The sequence below is a fragment of the Rhopalosiphum padi genome, chromosome 3 (genome assembly GCF_020882245.1).
Source record: "Rhopalosiphum padi isolate XX-2018 chromosome 3, ASM2088224v1, whole genome shotgun sequence".
NCBI lineage: Eukaryota > Metazoa > Arthropoda > Insecta > Hemiptera > Aphididae > Rhopalosiphum > Rhopalosiphum padi.
Window position 1 is genome coordinate 22003926 of NC_083599.1, and position 19460 is coordinate 22023385.

A 19460-nucleotide genomic window follows, 5' to 3' on the forward strand; every position below is an offset into this window, starting at 1 on the left:
AACCTTCGCATTGCAGGCCTTGTCTATAGATTCCGTAAAGTAGTGAACCACAATGATCACAAAATGTAAATATTTTATAAGTATGTGGCTTGAATCTATGAGGAACATTGACACTGAACCGTTGAGATTGGTTTCCTTGACTTAACTGAAACACAGAAAAACGTATTCGTATATTATAGATTAGAATATATGTGGATATATAATAGATTTAGGTAACAATGCAAAATACTTTTAAAATATTTTTCGTTTTAAATATTAAAAAAAAATTATACATTTTTTGGAAAAGTTTGAAATTATAGCCAATATTAAAATCTTTTGTATTTGTATGTACCCAGAAATTGTGTTAATTTATGATTTAAAACATAACAATAAATATTACAATAAAAATTGATTTTTAATAATATAAAATATAAAAACTATTCGGATTACTATCAAAAGGATTCTGAATACAGTATTAAATACTTTTACGAGAAACTGCTAAAAACTAATAAGTAATAACTATATACTTCTCGAGTATTCAGAATAATTTTAGAATACTACTCAAATCTATAGTATATAATACGACAAAATTAAATTACAAACCTCTTTCTTTCCGAATCCTGGACAGATCGTCACCACTTCCATATGACAACGTTTGTGGACCACGCACGTGCAAACTGAAAACGATTTCATTCATGATCATTATAGTTGTTTGACATTCGGACAACTCGTAAAAACTGAAATATCGTATATTTTACAACGGAAAAAAACCCCCGTTGAATTTTCACAGAAATGCACTATACATATTTTATTGTATTATGTGCAGGGTTCGGGACTTATATGATTTGCATACCCTTACCGGATTCAACTGAAAATTGCAGAATGGTACATAAATACATTTCAGAGTATGTAACATAGTGAATTGAAACATGAAATTTTATTTTGCGCATTTTTACATATTTTAGGATTTTATTATGTCGGGAAATGTTTAAGCATTTTTGTGCTTGTTTTGCATATTTTCGAAGATGCTTGACGAATATTGGTCGACAATATAGGTCCCATTTCATTAATAGAACAACAATAATATAGTAAATCACGTTAAATGAAAAATAACGTTATCGTCAAAATCCTTGGGCAATATTATAGTTAAAAGCCAGATCCACGTGAGTCCCAATAATAAAAATAATAATATTTGAAACACGTAGTATGACGTAGGTTAAAATGTAAAACTATTTATTATTATATTATATCTTATTTGTTTTTACGAGAAGTACACTTTTGTGACGTTTAAACTACTTTTCAGCCCCGCGGCAAGCACAATGTTTATTGTCGCAAGTTTGCAACTCGTCTTGCAATAGAAGCATTGGTACTCCCGAGGACCCAGCAACACGACCTATATTATACTATACTCCGGTCTACGAGAGAACGAGTAGTTTTATCCATATAGATATAGACTGTCGGTTTACCTAAAGTTAACTCGTTTATAGCATTCAGTCACAGACAAACAGTTTAATCATCATTCATCCCGTACGAGATTAATCTCGTCATTTCTATCGACGTTTCCCATTTCATACGTGATTCGCTAAAAAAAATCACGACAATACCCACATTTTCAGGCGAATGACGTTATATAATATTCAGAAATAACGTCATTATTTATCGTAACATATACACATTTATCAAAATATGTGAAGGTTGGTTAAGATAATATGAATTTATATTATTTAGATTAGATTTATTATTTCAGAGTAATTGTCTGCTTCAGTTTAATTCAATTAAAAAAAAAGAAATGTTTTCCAACAATATAAATGCCTCTCATTTTTAAAATACTAAATTCTTTATGTATATCAAACGGCTATATAAAATGTAATATTAATAAAGTCTGTATTAAATTATAAAAAAAAAAAAAAAATAAGTAATAATAAATAAATGTTGTGTTCATATTTTTACATTGTTAAGAGCACAAAAATGCATATTTTAATGTTTTTCAGTGCTATAAATCCTGAACCCCGATTATGTGGATTCCGAATTCGATGAAAGCTTAAAAATAATCACATGTGAGCTGATGATTTTCGTGAGGATAAGATAATTTATGTTTATAATCATTTTCGTAAACATCGCCTGGAATAGACTATTTATTTTTTTTTTTAATTATAAACCCTACTGAATGTTAGTCTCGATTCGTTCTCATCGCCAGCATCCGACGAGTGTTGTATTATTATTACTATTATTATTCAAAAATATATATTATACGATTGGACGTTTAGACGACATTTTTAACACCGTGTTGCCTCGAGTTTCGACTGCATAATATATATGTATATTTGTTGGCTCGTTATGTAGAATAGGAAACGCATACGATACGTTTCAACGTAATAAGAAAACTTTCATCGATATAATTTACTTGACAAATTACTACGGTTCACAATTTTATTACATAACGAAAAACATTTTTAAGTTTTAACAATGACTGACAATGACTGTTTGACTAAAGCTCGAAAAACAAATTTAATACATATATAATAACAAAAATAACCTAAAAACAATGTAAAAATATCTGATCGAGCCCAGCATATTCTGACATGATCACAATAATGATCAGAAAACAAAGATAAATTAAGGTAATCGAAAAATGGTTCGGGTCGAAATTTGAAACTAGGTTGTCAATTTGGCTTATTACTATAATGGTGGTTTTTTTTAGTTTGTCAAACTCGAAACGTTTTAACAAACTTGTAAGTTGTAAGTAAAAATTTTTAAAATCTATTATACATAAATAAATATATAATAGAATATAGAATATAATCAATACATAAGATTAAAAGTATTTTTTTTAAATTATATATAGTGCACATCATTACTGTTGTTCTTTAAATTGCTATACAATCATCAATATATATTTCGTAAAAAAAAAAATAGATTTGAAATTCAAAAAAAAAAATGAATAACTACTTATGAATATTTATTTTATTTTATTAAGTCCACGAAAAATGTACATGTTAGCAAATCGTGGTCTCATGCGGATTTTATGTGGAAAAATAAATAAATAATATTATCTAATAAAACGATGTTCTCTAATTTTTATTCTAGGAAAACGATTAACGAGGTCTAGCACACTAAAAATGTTAAACGGTGTTTGCGTTACAACAGGTATTAATTAATCGTTCAATAGTACGCGATTACATCCGTTTCCGCAGCGGAGTTATAGGTATTCCGGTATTCGTCATAATTAGTGACTTATTGGGAATTATTGATAAAGTCATGTATAGACCGAGTTATTCTATGCGTAATATGTATGTACTACATGTATTTGTACTATGCGATTTACTTGATTATTATTTATGACTCACCCCTAATACATGATCTGCCGTTTATACTCGTAATAAGAAATTAGGTTACGTCTTTAAAATTTAAAATTCATTTTAATTCATTGCGATAAAAAAAATTATTATTAGCACTAATTTGATCACCAAACAAAATGCATTTATGATTTTTGTCTATTATAAGATATCAAGAAAAATGACTTTTGCGGAATCATTGTATAGAAAATTAAAACTAACAGTGAAATTGTTCATTGATTATAGGGTATAGTGTTCTATAAATTCTTTATACCTAGGCATTAAATCATTTTTAGACAATTTACTTGGTTGATTAATAAAATAATAATAACTTATTATTATATTTGGGTATAAATCAGCTGTAATATTGGAATAAATATAATAACTATTTTATGTAATTGTAATTAAGTTTCTTAGAAATATTTTGTATAATAGTTAAATATAATATATATATTATATATATGTATGTACCTTTATAATTATATAATATATATATTATATATTTTTAAACACAATTTCGATGTTAAACATACTTTGGGGTAATCTGAAAATACTTCAAACGCCGTTGATTTTCATACATCGAGTTTGCTGTGCTAAAATTAATATTTATGGAATATATATTATGTCAGTCAAAGCCTTGTTGGAACTAAAGACGATAGTAGGAGGTATAGCTACTTATATATAGGTAATCAAAAATGTTTGATCCTACACTTATTTTCGAGATTGTAAATGCGATCTACCTGCCTTTTTAAACATTACGTGCAATACGCCAATAAAGTTAGGAAAAGGGAAAATGTTTAGTAATTTTAATATGGCAAGCTCACAGTGGAAAAATCGATGAAATTCGGAGTTGTGTAAAATAATTGCAAAAGTATTTTAAGTCTCGCAACAGTTTTCAAACGCCAATAGTGAATAAGTCCGAAAACACAGTTGGGAATAAAAAAAAAATTTACGAAAAGTCACTAGCGGGACCTAAACTGTATGTAAACCTCGTTTTAATTTGTTCTTATGAAACGACAAGGAAAAAAAAATAGTTTTTTTTTTATACTAAAGACACATTTATTTTTTACTGTATTAGGGCGTGATTGCTCTAAATTGTGCTTTTGTCCGTCCTGGCAATATCAATAGTGCTTAGGCCTGGTATGTACCACCTGTGTTTGGTTTCCAATCTATTATCTGCATACAACTTTTTATTACTCGAAAAAGCGTTAACCGAAATGTTCGTCAATAGGTATACCTCCTATACATAAAAAAAAGCACGTTGTTGTAGAACCAATCTCGATATTAAACATTTCGTAGAATTCGTGTGTTTGCTTTTTACACACATAGAGGTTTATAATTAGTTTTTGGTCATCCAAATTCTTTATTTATATGTAATTTACGTAATATAATCCAATATATAATTGTATAAATTAACGCGCTATGTGCATATTGGAATATTTAATTTAAGTATTCTTACTTTTAATTAAATATTATAATATTTGCAATAATTTTTAATAAATTTAATTTCGAGGAAAAAACGTTCGGGTCCCAATAATAATTGCTTTGAAATTTAATACGATAACACTCTCCACCACCATCACCAACACCCCATGGTAGCCAAGAAAAGGTCTGATCTTTTTTTAATTAACATTTTTATTATTATTATTGTTATTAATTATTTAAAAATTTCAATGCAAAAGAACATAACACTAATAATATAAACTAAAAAAAAAATATTATACATTCTAAATTATCATTTTTAAAGTTCAACTCACCTTGACATTGATATCCTTGTTTGCCAAATCCCCTTAAAAATAAAAACGTTTAAATTAATTTTTAATAACAAGTATAAATATTATAGTGCTTTTGCAGTTCACCAAAAAATATAATTTTATTTGACTCTCTGTCGTTAAAAAAATAATAGGATTATTAGTATTCGGTAAAAACGGTTTCAATCAGTCGATATGACATGACATATAATATTTCATGATCAATTTTGATGTTCCCGACATTTTCCTATGCAAATATACATAGGTAATGAAATATATCGGTTAAAATTAATTCAAATATTATGACGAACTGTTTATTGACGTACTGTGGATTGTGGAATCCCTTGAATTATTCATTATTGTTTGCCATTAATAAACAAAACAGACATTTATTTTAACTTGCGCCTATTGTCATTTGGCGTACAACTAATAAATAATATTTAGGTACATAATATATAGGGTGATTCACCAATTATGCCCTCCTATTTTTTCCTTTAATAATGAATATATTCAAATTATGATTTTTAAAATGTTTAAGTTTATTTAAACTTCAGAATAATATTATTTTTAAATGTACCTATGTGTATATAAATCGAAATCCAAACGATATTTTTGGAGTTATTAAACTTTAATTACAAATTATATAATAGTCTATAGTAATTAATTTAGTAGATATAGAGGCTATGATGATTTTAAAATTATAATAGTTAATATAAGTTTATTAAAAACGTATAATTTATAATAAATTATTATAAAATTTAATTTATGTATTACACTAAAATATATTACATTTATTTTTTATTTTATGCAAAACCGTCGTGGGCTTTAATCTTTAGTGCCTACACAGATAGAGATAATCACTCAGAAACAAGTCGTTCAAATTTCGATTTAGATACGTCAACATTTTCAAAAGAGAAGCCCATATAGAGGACACTTTTAAATTGCACAAAAAAAAAATCAAAGTAAGTTATTCATTAGGAAAATCAGAGTATGAATAAACTTATGGTCAACGGAACAACCCTATTTATATATATATATATTTCAAACGACAAATCACCATAATTGAAAGCCATTATAATATTATGATTATACTTATGATGTGTGAATACCTTTTATTCCCAACATAAAGATTTCTTATTGGTATACCTAGCGATCGGTGTTGGCATTATTATTATTAAAGCGTGATGTATATACCTATAATACGTCTTACTACTTAGTTTTTATGCGTTGATCATCGATGGACGATGATGCTTACGAGACACGGGAATATATATAGTTTTAAATTTACTTCATAACAATAATCGGCGCTATGGAATTTTGATGCGCTGAGGTTTTTTTTTAATCATTCTGTACCTAGTGATATAATTCTGTGTAAATATAACTATATGTTTCAGTCAGACTTATTTGCATTTTTTCGCATTAAAATATTTTCGAAATATTTAGAGTATATTTTTATTCCATGTAATAATTGAGCAGTAATATTATATTTTGAATTGAACAAATATATTTTTTTTAAAAATGACTGAGTATTTTCACTTTTTTTTTTTTATCAGAAGAGGCAAATCATTATTAATAATAAAACAAAAAATTTAAAACTGCGATGATAATGCGATGAATAAGAATTTCATTACAATTTTAGAGCAGTATTAGATTATACGAATATTATTCGTGACAACTTTTACAGTTTTTACAGCGCTGACCTAAAGTTTAAAAAAATGTATAAATTAGGCAGTTAATTATTCAAAATGTTAAGTTTAGTTTTTCATGTTAAAAAGCATTGAAATATGTTAATAATTTCACAGTATATTTATTTTCACGATTTTTAAATAAAATTGAGTGAGTACTTTTTTTAGTGATGTTGTTAACATTTCTATTAAATCGCTCAAATAAATGTATACTATTTAACGTGATATTTTTTATTTTTCTACGTTTTTTTGACATTAAAATCCAATTCTTGCAATAAAAATATTACTCAATAATACAAAATATATATTTTTGGTACAAAGACCGTTATTATTTTATATTATATATTATAGGTTCTTTTAGAATACAAGGTATCCACTGTATAATTATTATTATCTAATATGTCTGTTGACCTATTTTAAGTACAGTAATAGCAAACGAATAAAACCAAAATATAAACTCGTAATTAAAGTATCATAAGCATATACATTATTATTATACAAATTGACGGCTGTTAACATATTTTTATTCTTTATCTTGCGTTGAATGCCATTAAAACACTTTACTGTGAGTCTGTGTCATATATAATAATGTTAGGTACCTATCCTTTATGTTTGTAGAATGCTTTTGTACTTATCATCATAATATTATATATATAAACGTAATTTTGGATGTACCTACCAGGAATAAATTGTTTGGAATCAAACAAATTTCAAAAATGTTATTTTAAGTTTTAATTCGATGTCTTTGTCATCGCGACACAAGCATGACGACAATCTATGTTATAAGCTCGTAAAATATTTTACATATTATTAAAATGAAAATGTATGGTTTATGGTCCTAATATTATTTATTGTACTTAACGGTTTTAAAATATAGAAGAATATACTATTTATCTGATATACTTATAAAAGCTTAAAATTGTAGTTTGATCGTTATAGTTTTATGACCTACATTTATCAGTAAATAAAATAGACACTGATGTTAAATGAAAAAATGCCTGTGACCCAGTTATGCACCAAGCTAATAATGAATAGTAAGTTGGTTTTTACTTCTTTTTATTTATCTATTTTTATTATTATTATACGAACGATGTGCCTAATGTGCAGTAAAGAATGCATTTAAATACAAAAATCAACTAATCACATAACTGTTCTCCATTTATAAGCAGAAACTACAAATGATAAATTATAAGTGTAATGCATGATACCGCGGATACACGATTGAACTGCAATTATATTTAACAGAACAATTTAATTATACTAACGTCTTGAATGTTTCAACTGAGTTTCACGAAAAAATATATAAACAAAGGTGATAGCAATAAGATAGCTGTGTATACAACGTTTTTACAATAAATAACTCTGCAGCAGACAAAACGTTTGTAATAACGAAAATACAATTTAGTACTTGATGATATTTAAAAAATATATATTTAACATAAAAAAAATATTTAAAACATTTTATAAAGGTTATCAAGTTGAATTTATTTTTAATGTACAAATCCTATTATATATGATGGAAACGTCGCGAGTTTAAATATCGATTTTACAAAATTTAATGAATATATAAGGAAAATATAAGTTTAAAAATATATAATAATTACAGTGTAGCAGAAATGGTATAGACGTTAAGATGCATTAGTTATACTTGATACATTAAAAATGTATGTTGACATAGACATTAATAAGTCCATCATAGTTTATTTTCTGGGAATTATAAATAATCTAAACAGGTGTTTATACGGATTTTCATATATATTCTTAAAAAGGGCTTAATTTGGTTAAAACTTGAAATAACGATTTATTTTATAAAAAAATAAATATGCAGCAAAATTAGACTTCTATTCAGTTTTATAAATGCAATTCACGAAGCATACAAATAAAGAACAGAGAAATCAGAGATGACCTGCTGTTCAACAGAAACCATAGTAAGTACCTACGCGTCGCATAATAAGAAAATAATTAAATGGAAGTAATAAAAATCGAATTTTATTTTTACTTAAAATAAACTATATGTTATCGAGTTAAATTTAGATATTCCTATTACAAAATCGCAAAATCCTATCGTCTGAATAATAATTGTAAACTATTATTTTGTAAAACACAATCGTCACAGTATTGACATTTTACTGAAACTTAACATTATTTTACTGAAATCGCACGTTCATATAAGTTCATAAACATTTAAGATATAAAGCAATTATTTATCGAAATATGATTTTCTTTTGACAGAGATTTGTGATTATTAACAATTTTTTTGAAAAATGTTTTTTATTGTTTAAACACATTTCATAAATAAAAATAGGTTATCATTTGTAAGATTTTACCGCGACAGTACCTATAGTAATTATACGTTATATTAATTTTTAATACCTAAATTATTAAATAGTGCAATAATTACCATATGAAATTCCTGCAATGTGAACAAAACGTTGGCTGTCTGAGGAATGTCGCCATAAACTTGTGTCCATTCACTTGATGTACTCGTCTCCTCATGGCACCACGTCTTCGGTTCAATAGGCCTTGTCGTTCTTTGAATTCTAACGGACGAACTGGTAAATCTAATAAATTTATTTCTAATATAAGTATTGGAGACTAATAATAATTTAAAATTTAAATTTTTTAATATAAAAATTATGTCTCGTAAATGTGTGAAAATTATTTGGAAAGATTTAGGTTAATTAACACAACATGTTTACCTTTTGAATTCCATTTCAGATCTATTCGGAGATGCAATTTTCCTTGAGGTTCTAAATGCACCTATAACATAAATAATAATTGTATATTATAAAAAACAAAACATAAAAATTTTATTTAAAAAAAATATATTTAAAATTCGTATCCGATAAGATAACATAAGATATTTAAAAACGCAATAAAGTATATATTATTAAATATGTTCATTATTGTTATATTTTATTAGTTATACAATAATTTAAAACGTATTTCAACTTTTAACAACAAAAGACAAGATCTAACCGTGGAAAATACGAAACAATATAGAATTTTATGAAAATATAATCACGAATTAAACATTAATATATTCTATTATAAATTATTTTAAGTAATATAGTATGAACTATATGAACATTATGAACTGTTTAATTTTAAATGAATAACCTTATTCAGTTAGTACTTAAATTAATACAATATTAGTCATGAATATCAATAAATCAAATTTCCCAGTATTACAATTTTAAGAACACTATACGGTAACTGAAAGCTCATACATAATATTTAGAACGACTAAAAGTGAAAACACATCTATATGGTTTTTAATAATATTATTTATTGATGACACGCTGTGAATTCAAAACGTCGATCAAAAATACTTTGCGAGTACGAAAAAACTGAGATCGAAAATATTACACCGAGTTGACATATACACCGATGTGATTGGCTGTGGTTTATTTAAGATCTTCCGTCGTTCGTTCTCGGATGGGTGACCACCAGAAAATTTAAGCAACGTGACGTAACATTTAATCGTGACATAATCGCTGACATAAAATAGTGTCACACCGAAATCTCTAATGACATTTTCCTCAAATTGATCTCGTTTCTTTTTAACGGATGTCTTTAAGCAGCGATATATCAACTAATAATATACGTCAAAATAATGTTTTAAATTCGACATTTTTATCGATACTCTGCGACGTTTCAATCAACATCTCATTTTCAATAATTAATGTATTATATTTTATATTGTTGTCATTTGAAAAATGTTTAAACAAAAATTTAAAAAAAAATATTTTTAATAATATTTTTATGAACACATAATACTCGTTGAAAACTAAAATATGATTTTGGTATTTTTTCCGGAGGTGAAATATTTTGATTTTTTTTATATTTTCAATAGTGCTATTTTTTTCACAAAATCAATTTACATAATTAGTTTTTTTTTTATCTGAAAATAATCTTAAGTCAGTCAATTTTTAATATGGCTGTGTACTTCAATTATTTTATAAAGCGAATTAATCAGTCGAAATTCGTATACGCTGATAAAAGATAATATGGCTGTCAATAGATCAGAAAGCAATAACCATAAAATATATTGAAATTCAGGTCAAAGGGTTAATATTATAATTTGACAGTGTTTACTCGACAGGGTTTTAAGTGTTTTGGATTTGCCGGGTAGGTAATCGAATTCGGCTTTCGTTTTCACTACGCGTTAATCCCTTATTCCCGATAAAAAAAAGACATTTTTGAAATAACAAATTAAAATTTTAATTAGATCACCGGGGCAGATTATTTGCCTGGTTATTTTTGAGAGAGAAAAATCTGAAGACTTTATTTAGAGAATAAGTCCATTTGCTTGCTTGGCAGAGTACAATAAAAACATTCCCGCCCAGAATCGTTTTCGTAAGCTGTGTTCTGTCACTTGTACATTTAATTATAACATCGAGCAACTATATTATAGTCCACCCACTCCAGTGTAGTACGTCAGCGTGTGTGTTATATTCTATATACACGCATCATTGGTATGTCTGATTAAATAATATATATATATACCTACTGCTAATGTACATATACGGTAACTGCAGTGGTCGATTTCATTTAAACGGATTACGTTTTTGTTGACACAAAATATATTCATTATTATCAGCTGCAAAACGAATATATACGTGGGTACAATCGATGTCTCCCCTCCCGACAACAAAATATATATTATTATATCGAAAACGATGATAAAATAAAATGCGCACCTATATATATATATATATAATAAAGTACCTACGGCGACCAATCCGACGAAAAATGATTTAACAATTTTCTTAAAACGAATAAACAATATATATCATATTATGTGCTGTATTGATAATATTGTAAAATTAAAAAAAAAAAAAAATGTTTTCGTTTTAAGTTGTATGGTACGCAATATTTTACGAACTTTTATATTACATTTCTGTGAAATTTTGAGCGATAACCTTTAAATAAACTTATAGATTTTTTTTTTATTCCCATCGGTCATATTATTATTATTTCGATACAATTCGATTGACATAATTTAATTTTTATATTTCAATTTTGAACAATTTCTAAAAATCTACGTTTTTCAAATTTACGTTGTAATAAGTTTTTTTTAATACGTTATTATTTATTTATACGCAATACGTCAGAATCTTAATTGAAATCCATCACTAGCTAGTATATTTTTAATCATTTATTTAGTGAACGGCGATAAAGTTTAAAAACGTGTAGACTAAATATGCAAGCAAATACTACAAATACCAACAAATATATTAAACTGTTTATAATAAATTCATCTGTCTGTGTACAATATTTATTTAAGTTCCAAATTAAGTTTTTCTTTTTTTTTTTGCTTGATAACTCATTTGGAATTTTATGTACAAGAACAAAATAATCGAATAGGAATTTAAAATATTAAGTACCAATATTTAACAAGAATTTAGTTAACCTGTTGAAAACAGTTACAATTACATTTTTAAGTAAATTGAATTGAATTCACTTAGAATAATATGTACTAAATCTGTGGGTGTAAATATTACGATGTAATGTAGGTACGCGCAATGTGCATTCCTCTGCAAAATTATTCAACTTTTTAGTACGTTCAGAATTTGCTATGTAATTTCCTATATATTCTCTCGTGTTCTAAAAGCGGGTAAACGTAAACCCCACACGCGCTGCGCCCGTTTGCGTGTAGGCGTATCAAAACTAATTCAACAATTTATTTACAAATGGTAATCTCGACGAGTTTTTTCATTATTAATTTAAATTTAAAACTTTGACGCGAAATAACCTTTTAAAATATATCGGCGCGTTACACGTAGGCCATGGGTGTAATACTCAAACGTGGGTAACGTGGGTATATATTAACTAGGTAGTTAAAAAGTTGTTTGCTTAAAACGCTCTAACCTAGTTATAGTTGGTTAATTTTGTAATCAACTTACTAATTTAACTATAGCTTAAGTGACCATTGTCATAATAACTTGGGTTTTTGAGTAAACTTCAAAATTAATATGTTAAGTTAAAATCAACGATGGTTAAACAATAATTCGTCTAATACTGGTCTATATTATATAATATGATTAATGATTATGATGCTGCGGTGGACCGTCATGCTGTAAACACGATTTTAAACAAAAATAAACCAAAAATTATTTGAAAGTATCTGCACAATCACACACTATACTTGTGACCCAATAGGTAATTATAAACAAAATTAATTGACTTTTTTTCACCGTGTTAAGTTCATAGTGGCTCCATAAAACTTTTAGGTATATGTATATTAAATTAATTAAAGCACACGAGTATAGCGTAGGTATAAACACGCGTTTTTTCGATAGTGTATATATGTATATAACTTACTGCGTTTCGCGGTTAATATATTATCTTCAGTAGAGACAGTAGAGTCGGGTAGGGTCAAACTCAATTTTAAGGGTGGACGGAGAGGCAATATTAAAAATAAATAATTACGACTATTTTTTATTTCATTTTTACACATCAAATAAGGTTTCGATAATTTGAGAACGAGCAATAACACATTACTAATAATAAAAAAAAAAAAAAAAGTAAATAAAAATGTTAAACTACATTATAGAGGCAATCAATAATAAAGCTGTGATTTCCCGCATCGATAAAAACTCGTATAATGACAGGCCTCGTGCACGCGTGATATCATTTTATTTTCCGAATTTTATCGCATAAATATATACGCATTTGGACACATAGAACATCTTTTACGCGTTTTATATTATGTTAGATACACGCATTAAATATTAAAAATCTGTGCTATGAAGAGGGTGTGAACGAGGGGGGTTACAAATAGGGGAGGATAACACCCACTCCCCTGACACCGAGGCCGTGAAGATAACCCGTAGAGAGTATTTCGACCATCGGGCAACATTTATAATAATAATATCAATAATATTATAATCATCATTAGCTGGTAAACCGATTGCACCCCGCCATCATCATTATCTACTTGATAGTATTTGCTTTGCGGTAAGTGGATTTTAAATTATAGCGGACACAATTAATTAAACAAATAATAACCACCGTATCACGCTTTTTATATATACATATCGAAACGAGTAAACCTACTTATACGAATAAATACACAAACGGAAGATTATTATATGATACGGCGCAGCCTCCGGGCGTATAATAAAAGCGTGCGTTTATGTAGTTTATTGTATAATCGTAATAATAATATTTTATCGTGAAATGTACGAGTACATAAATACAATATCAGTAGCGTATCCAGATTTTTTTGGGGAGAGGGGGGTTGAAAATGTATCAAATTAAATTGTATTGCATTTTGTGTGGTTTTTATTATAATTATACATTTTATTACTTTTTTTTTTACAATTTTTTTTTACGATTATAGTAGAAGTTTAAATATGTAAATATTTATCTTTTTCAAAACTATAAATGTATATTAATTTTTCGTTTTAACGTTTTGGCAAGTTCTTCTACTAAAATGTTGTTCTTTAATTCTTTGCTCATTTTACTGAAGGTATTCAATTATAAAATATAATGAAACGTTAATACAAATCACAACACTATACAACAGTCATTCCGCGATCGGCGTATAATCACTACAGACTGCTGACTGACTGCGTTAACATTTCAACACCGACAGTGTCATTATGAAAAACGCTATCAAAATTCGAAAATACACTCAGTCTAAATAAATTGGAAATCGTAAGATGTCGATACAGCAATCGGTGTTGTTATTAAATAAACTGTATCAATTTATCATGCAATACGGGTATAGGCGCGGCAGTGTAAACGTAATAATATTATAGGTACCAAACATCTCACAGAAATCGAATATTACGTAGTAATATTTTTGACCGCTGGGCATTTAATCTAAACGGGCTATAATACGGGCAACACATTTTATCTGAAAACGATTCTATTCCATACGATACACACGATAATAGTTCAGTTATTGTTTGTAATGATTTTTAAATTATTGTGTTTTATTCGTACACTGCAATATTTGAACATTTAGCTATTATTTAATTGTTTAACAATTTTCCGTGGGGTGGGGGGATAAGTAAACCCCCTTCACCCCCTTCTGGATACGTCGCTGTATGATTATGTCACTGCACGGCTGTGCAATTTATATAGATTCGATATATATATATATATAATGTATTATAGGCGGGCTATACCGGTCGGGACCGGCGTTCGATCCGTTTTTAGTGTTTTGCACGCAGTTTACTGATTTAATTTGGCCCGCACGAAATCTGTACATAATCATAATAATAATAATTATAAAACAAACATTGCCGAGCGCGATGAAAATAATTAATAACGGTATACAAAATAACGCAGCACATAATATAATAACAACTACCCTTAATTTTGACGCAAGCGCGCGCACATAACTTTTCGGAAAAGCTGCGGCACGCTGCCGTCGACCCCTGCGCGAAGTCTTGTGCGCGGAGCTTATACGTAGGCTATAGGTTATTATTTAATAAAAACGTCCAGACTACTCTACAACTGTATTATATACGACGCGCCGTTAAAACGACAGAGACGCAATTCGCGCAAAACTGCGTTGTAAAATGAACGCGGATTCGTTTTCCATGTCGTAGATCCGGCTAATTGGGTTGCAGTTCGCCGCTGTAGTTGTATATAAAATATCGTACACAGGGTTATTTTCGCCAAATATGCTCACCCCCCCCCTTCCCACTCACCCGTCCTAACATCCGCCGCCATTTTTCCTTTAACAATGCACTTATTAAAATTCTAGTTATTGAAATATTTAAGAACACTATATTAATAAGACCGTTCTTTAAAAATATTTGGATTTTTTATAACCACCATCATTCAACGCTCACCCTGCAGCTAGTGCGGCGAAACAAGTACATTTTTTCGAATAAAAATGATCATATAATACTTTATTTCTGTGCATTTTTTACGGTGTGACCTTTTGCAGGAATATGTTTGTGTATCTATACAAATCGAAATTTAAATGAACAGTTTTCGAATTATATAGCGTAACGCGTGTAATAAAAGCAATAGATCCACGATGGTATTGGGTTTTAGAAGATATATGGGTGCTGCGATGACTTGCAAATTGTAGTGACTAATATTAATCTATTAAAAATTGTCAACTAAATATACAATATAGGTAATATCTATTTCGTATTTTTGTGAAACCATTTTTAAAGAATCAATTAGCCTTGATATTTATATTTTAATAACAAATTGAAAGTATATGGACCTTATAGTATAAGTTTACACTAAAAAATAAATTCATTATTCAAACGAAATAATGAGAGATATTATCCCGTAAGTATAATATAAGTAATATACGCCGGCGAAACAACAATAATTATTAAAAAATTATAATATATTTAACGCACTCGCGTGATTAAATTGAAATCTGTTATTTTAATTAGTTTTATAAAATTGGGTGTGCCTACGCACAGTTTATTATTTCTTAGGAGAATATACGTATAGATATACCTATACCCTTTGTACATTTATACCGCGGTGTGCCGGTATACAATATTATAGTTAAAGTTCTCCAAAAGTATTCACGTACAACCTTGATCTTTGATCTGGAATTTAATGTACAAATTCTACGCTTTGAGCGTGTCAGAATTGTCAAACTTTTATTATTTTGCGAAAAACACGAAATATACGAGAAGAAAAACCACGCCGAATACGCGCTGGCGGTAGGCAAGTTCGAGCATTTTGATTATACGAATTTAAATTAAATATTTATAGTCGTAATTAATAAACTTTGTGCATTTTTATTTTTTTTTTTTCTAAAGCGTTTCAAAAACTAATCTACTCGAAACGTTTATAATACGTACAGTTACATGCAATTATTCGGCTTTTGAGTTTTTCACGATAAGTGATCGATACAACGGACGGTTCAAAGTGTAAATTGGGTTCAATTTTATATATAACATTATCAACGAGAGTAAAAACGTGTATTAGCGAAATAACGTTTGCCCCCTGGTCCGTTCGAGTGATTATAATGTACCCATTTTCCCAGATTTCAAGTTGAATCAGTTAAAAACAAAACCTACACAATCAATTGCCATTTTTGAAACAACTATCGAACTTCAAACACTATAATAGGTATTAAAGTACCCACATCACTTGAAAATATTCGTACACCTCCTCATAATAGATGTTACCTAACATGAATATTAATTAATGCAGCAATTTGAGTATGTCGTATACATATACAGGTAAGCATATACAGACCTATTTGATTATGACTGCGAATAAACGCGGTCTAAAAGTAAAACTTTTAATGAAACATTGTTTTTGAACGCAAAGGGTTAAAGTTTTGATCCGGCAATTTTGAACTTTTAGCTTTTAGAACCACTGCAAATTCAACGAATTATGAGCAACTTAATCTTAGTTAAATTTAAATATAGTATCAAGCTGATATACACGGATAATAATATAAATCAGAACATGATCACGAGTGTAGACCATATTATATAGTTATTGGAACTTCTACTAAATTAATAACATTCGTCAAAACTTTGAAACGCAAAGTTATAACTAAGATAAATACCTTATACCAACAGAACCTGAAGTTTTTATACTAATTACTAATTTTAAAAAGTTTTACGTCTAAAAAGTATTAATATTTTCATAAACTGATAAACTTGCTATTTGTTTTTAAATTAATATTGTAAAAATATATAAAATAATGAATCGATATTTTTAATCATATTATTGTATACCCCGATTCCCGATAATACAATAAAATTTAATTCTGAATTGAACTGCAGGGCCGCCGGGAAACCAGGAATATTCCCGGCGGGGCATGACCGATTTTAATAAATTTAATTTCGTATCAGATTGATTATTACAAAATAAAGTACGTGGTTCAGTCCAATAACCATATAAAACCACATTTCTTATTTCCACATGGCTATAAATATATCGTACAATGTATATTTTTAAAGCCTGGTTGGCCACGAATATAAGAATATAGCTAGCACGTATTTGTGCATTTTACTGCTCCCGTGCTGCGGTTACGATGACATGGCCGGAACATAATTATAGACGATATTATGACATGAAATAATAAAAACGAAAATCATATTTTCCAAATATTATTATTAAAACAAGAAAAAAAACTTACGAGAAAAGAAATTATATTATTATACTCTATGCTGATAAAAATATGCATAAAACGTGTTTCAACTGTAATATATATTTTTTCTTTCATGTTTCATTGTTATGAAGATAAAAAAATCAGCTTTAAAGTTCAAATAAAATATTTGAATTAGAAAATTTTTTTTTCCGTTAACAATATTAACAGCGTACTGTTCCACCAAAATTACGAGCAGACAGATCCAATAACAAATCCTCCACATAGTTATTACTTGGATATTTTATCCGAGTGTCGAATTGTTTTTAAATTATCAATTTTTTTTTATCATTTAATTCGACGTTTATTTTATTCACGAATATATAATATATTTTATGTTCCACATAAAATTATAAATTAGTCTTTGTATTTATCTACAAGATTTTTCTTAAATATTTACACACCGTAACTCGTATTATATATTATACTTCGTATTGCGATGAATAAAACATAAACAATAAATTATGAAGTTTGCGAGCAGGAATGGAATGCACCTACCCCCAACCTACAACCTACATGCGTTCCGTTCCAAAGGTATTCGAGATGCTGCGCTGTGTTGTTATATTTTGTAGTAATAAAGGTCACAAGAAACATTTTACAATTCAAAACATTATTCTTAACCGTTAAACCCTTTCAATATGTGTGCATTCGCGTGCCACTAAATTTTATTGACCTTTTTAAAAAATCTTGCAAAAGGGATATAGAAACTTCATTGATTGACAGCGTAAACGAATGCAAATTCAACGATAAAATAGTATTTTTGTATTGGGATGTGATATTGAAGGCTGTTGGGTCTCAATCGATTTATTCGCCATGTTCGCATGGAGTATGTACGGTACACGCATATAGTAATGGGTAGAGATTTATTTTTTTCCGAAGAGACAAAAGGTATAATATACACATCGATAATAATATATACCTATACAATAATGGTCTTTTGTTTACCTTTCGATATAAATTTAGCATTTGATTTTAATTATAAATATCGGCTACAGTTCACTCGTAGGGATATTTTTTTATACAACACGGAATTAAAAACAAAATTACTTTGATGTATACACACACACACCATCTATACTTCTCAAACTATAAGTATAATATACACGCGTATAGATGAGATAATAAATGGATTCAATATCGCGTTATTTATTTAGGAATTAATGAAATTATATCGACAACATAAAACCCTGTATATTGCCTACGAATTAAGATAAGTACGTTCTTTTTCTAAAACAAAATTTAAAATGTAAATTAAATAGTAGCATATTTTTTATATTAAAAACGATTTAAATGTCAAACAACACTTCCACTGAAGTTGATTTTACATGGATTCGTTTAAGCCTAATGGAAAAATGAACCGATCTTCCTTAAAAATGGATTAAAATATGTTAAAGAAACACCAAATTCGAACTAGGGAGCAGTAAAAAAAAAAAAATTAAGTTCAAGAATATAGTAAGTATGTACATAATTTTAATGATAAAACACCACCTATTATGCAAAAAAAGCGGAACGCAAAATAATTTATAATTTTTCTTGTTAGTTAAATAACCGTAGTTATTGTAGAACACGTTTTAAAAGAACAAAAAGCATCCTTTTTTAATCTGAATTA

General features: G+C 28.0%; 1 protein-coding gene across 1 annotated transcript in view; it reads right to left on the reverse strand.

Annotated features, from left to right (window-relative positions):
* LOC132924089 (protein kinase C) overlaps window positions 1-19460 on the reverse strand; it is a 40341-nt gene that overhangs the window by 11134 nt on the left and 9747 nt on the right. Inside the window, exons 2-6 of the mRNA XM_060988185.1 lie at window positions 9450-9510; window positions 9152-9311; window positions 5072-5103; window positions 583-656; window positions 4-145 (exon numbers count right to left, since the gene is read on the reverse strand). Of these exons, the coding sequence (XP_060844168.1) occupies window positions 4-145; window positions 583-656; window positions 5072-5103; window positions 9152-9311; window positions 9450-9510 (469 nt within the window). The remainder of the gene's footprint in view (window positions 1-3; window positions 146-582; window positions 657-5071; window positions 5104-9151; window positions 9312-9449; window positions 9511-19460) is intronic.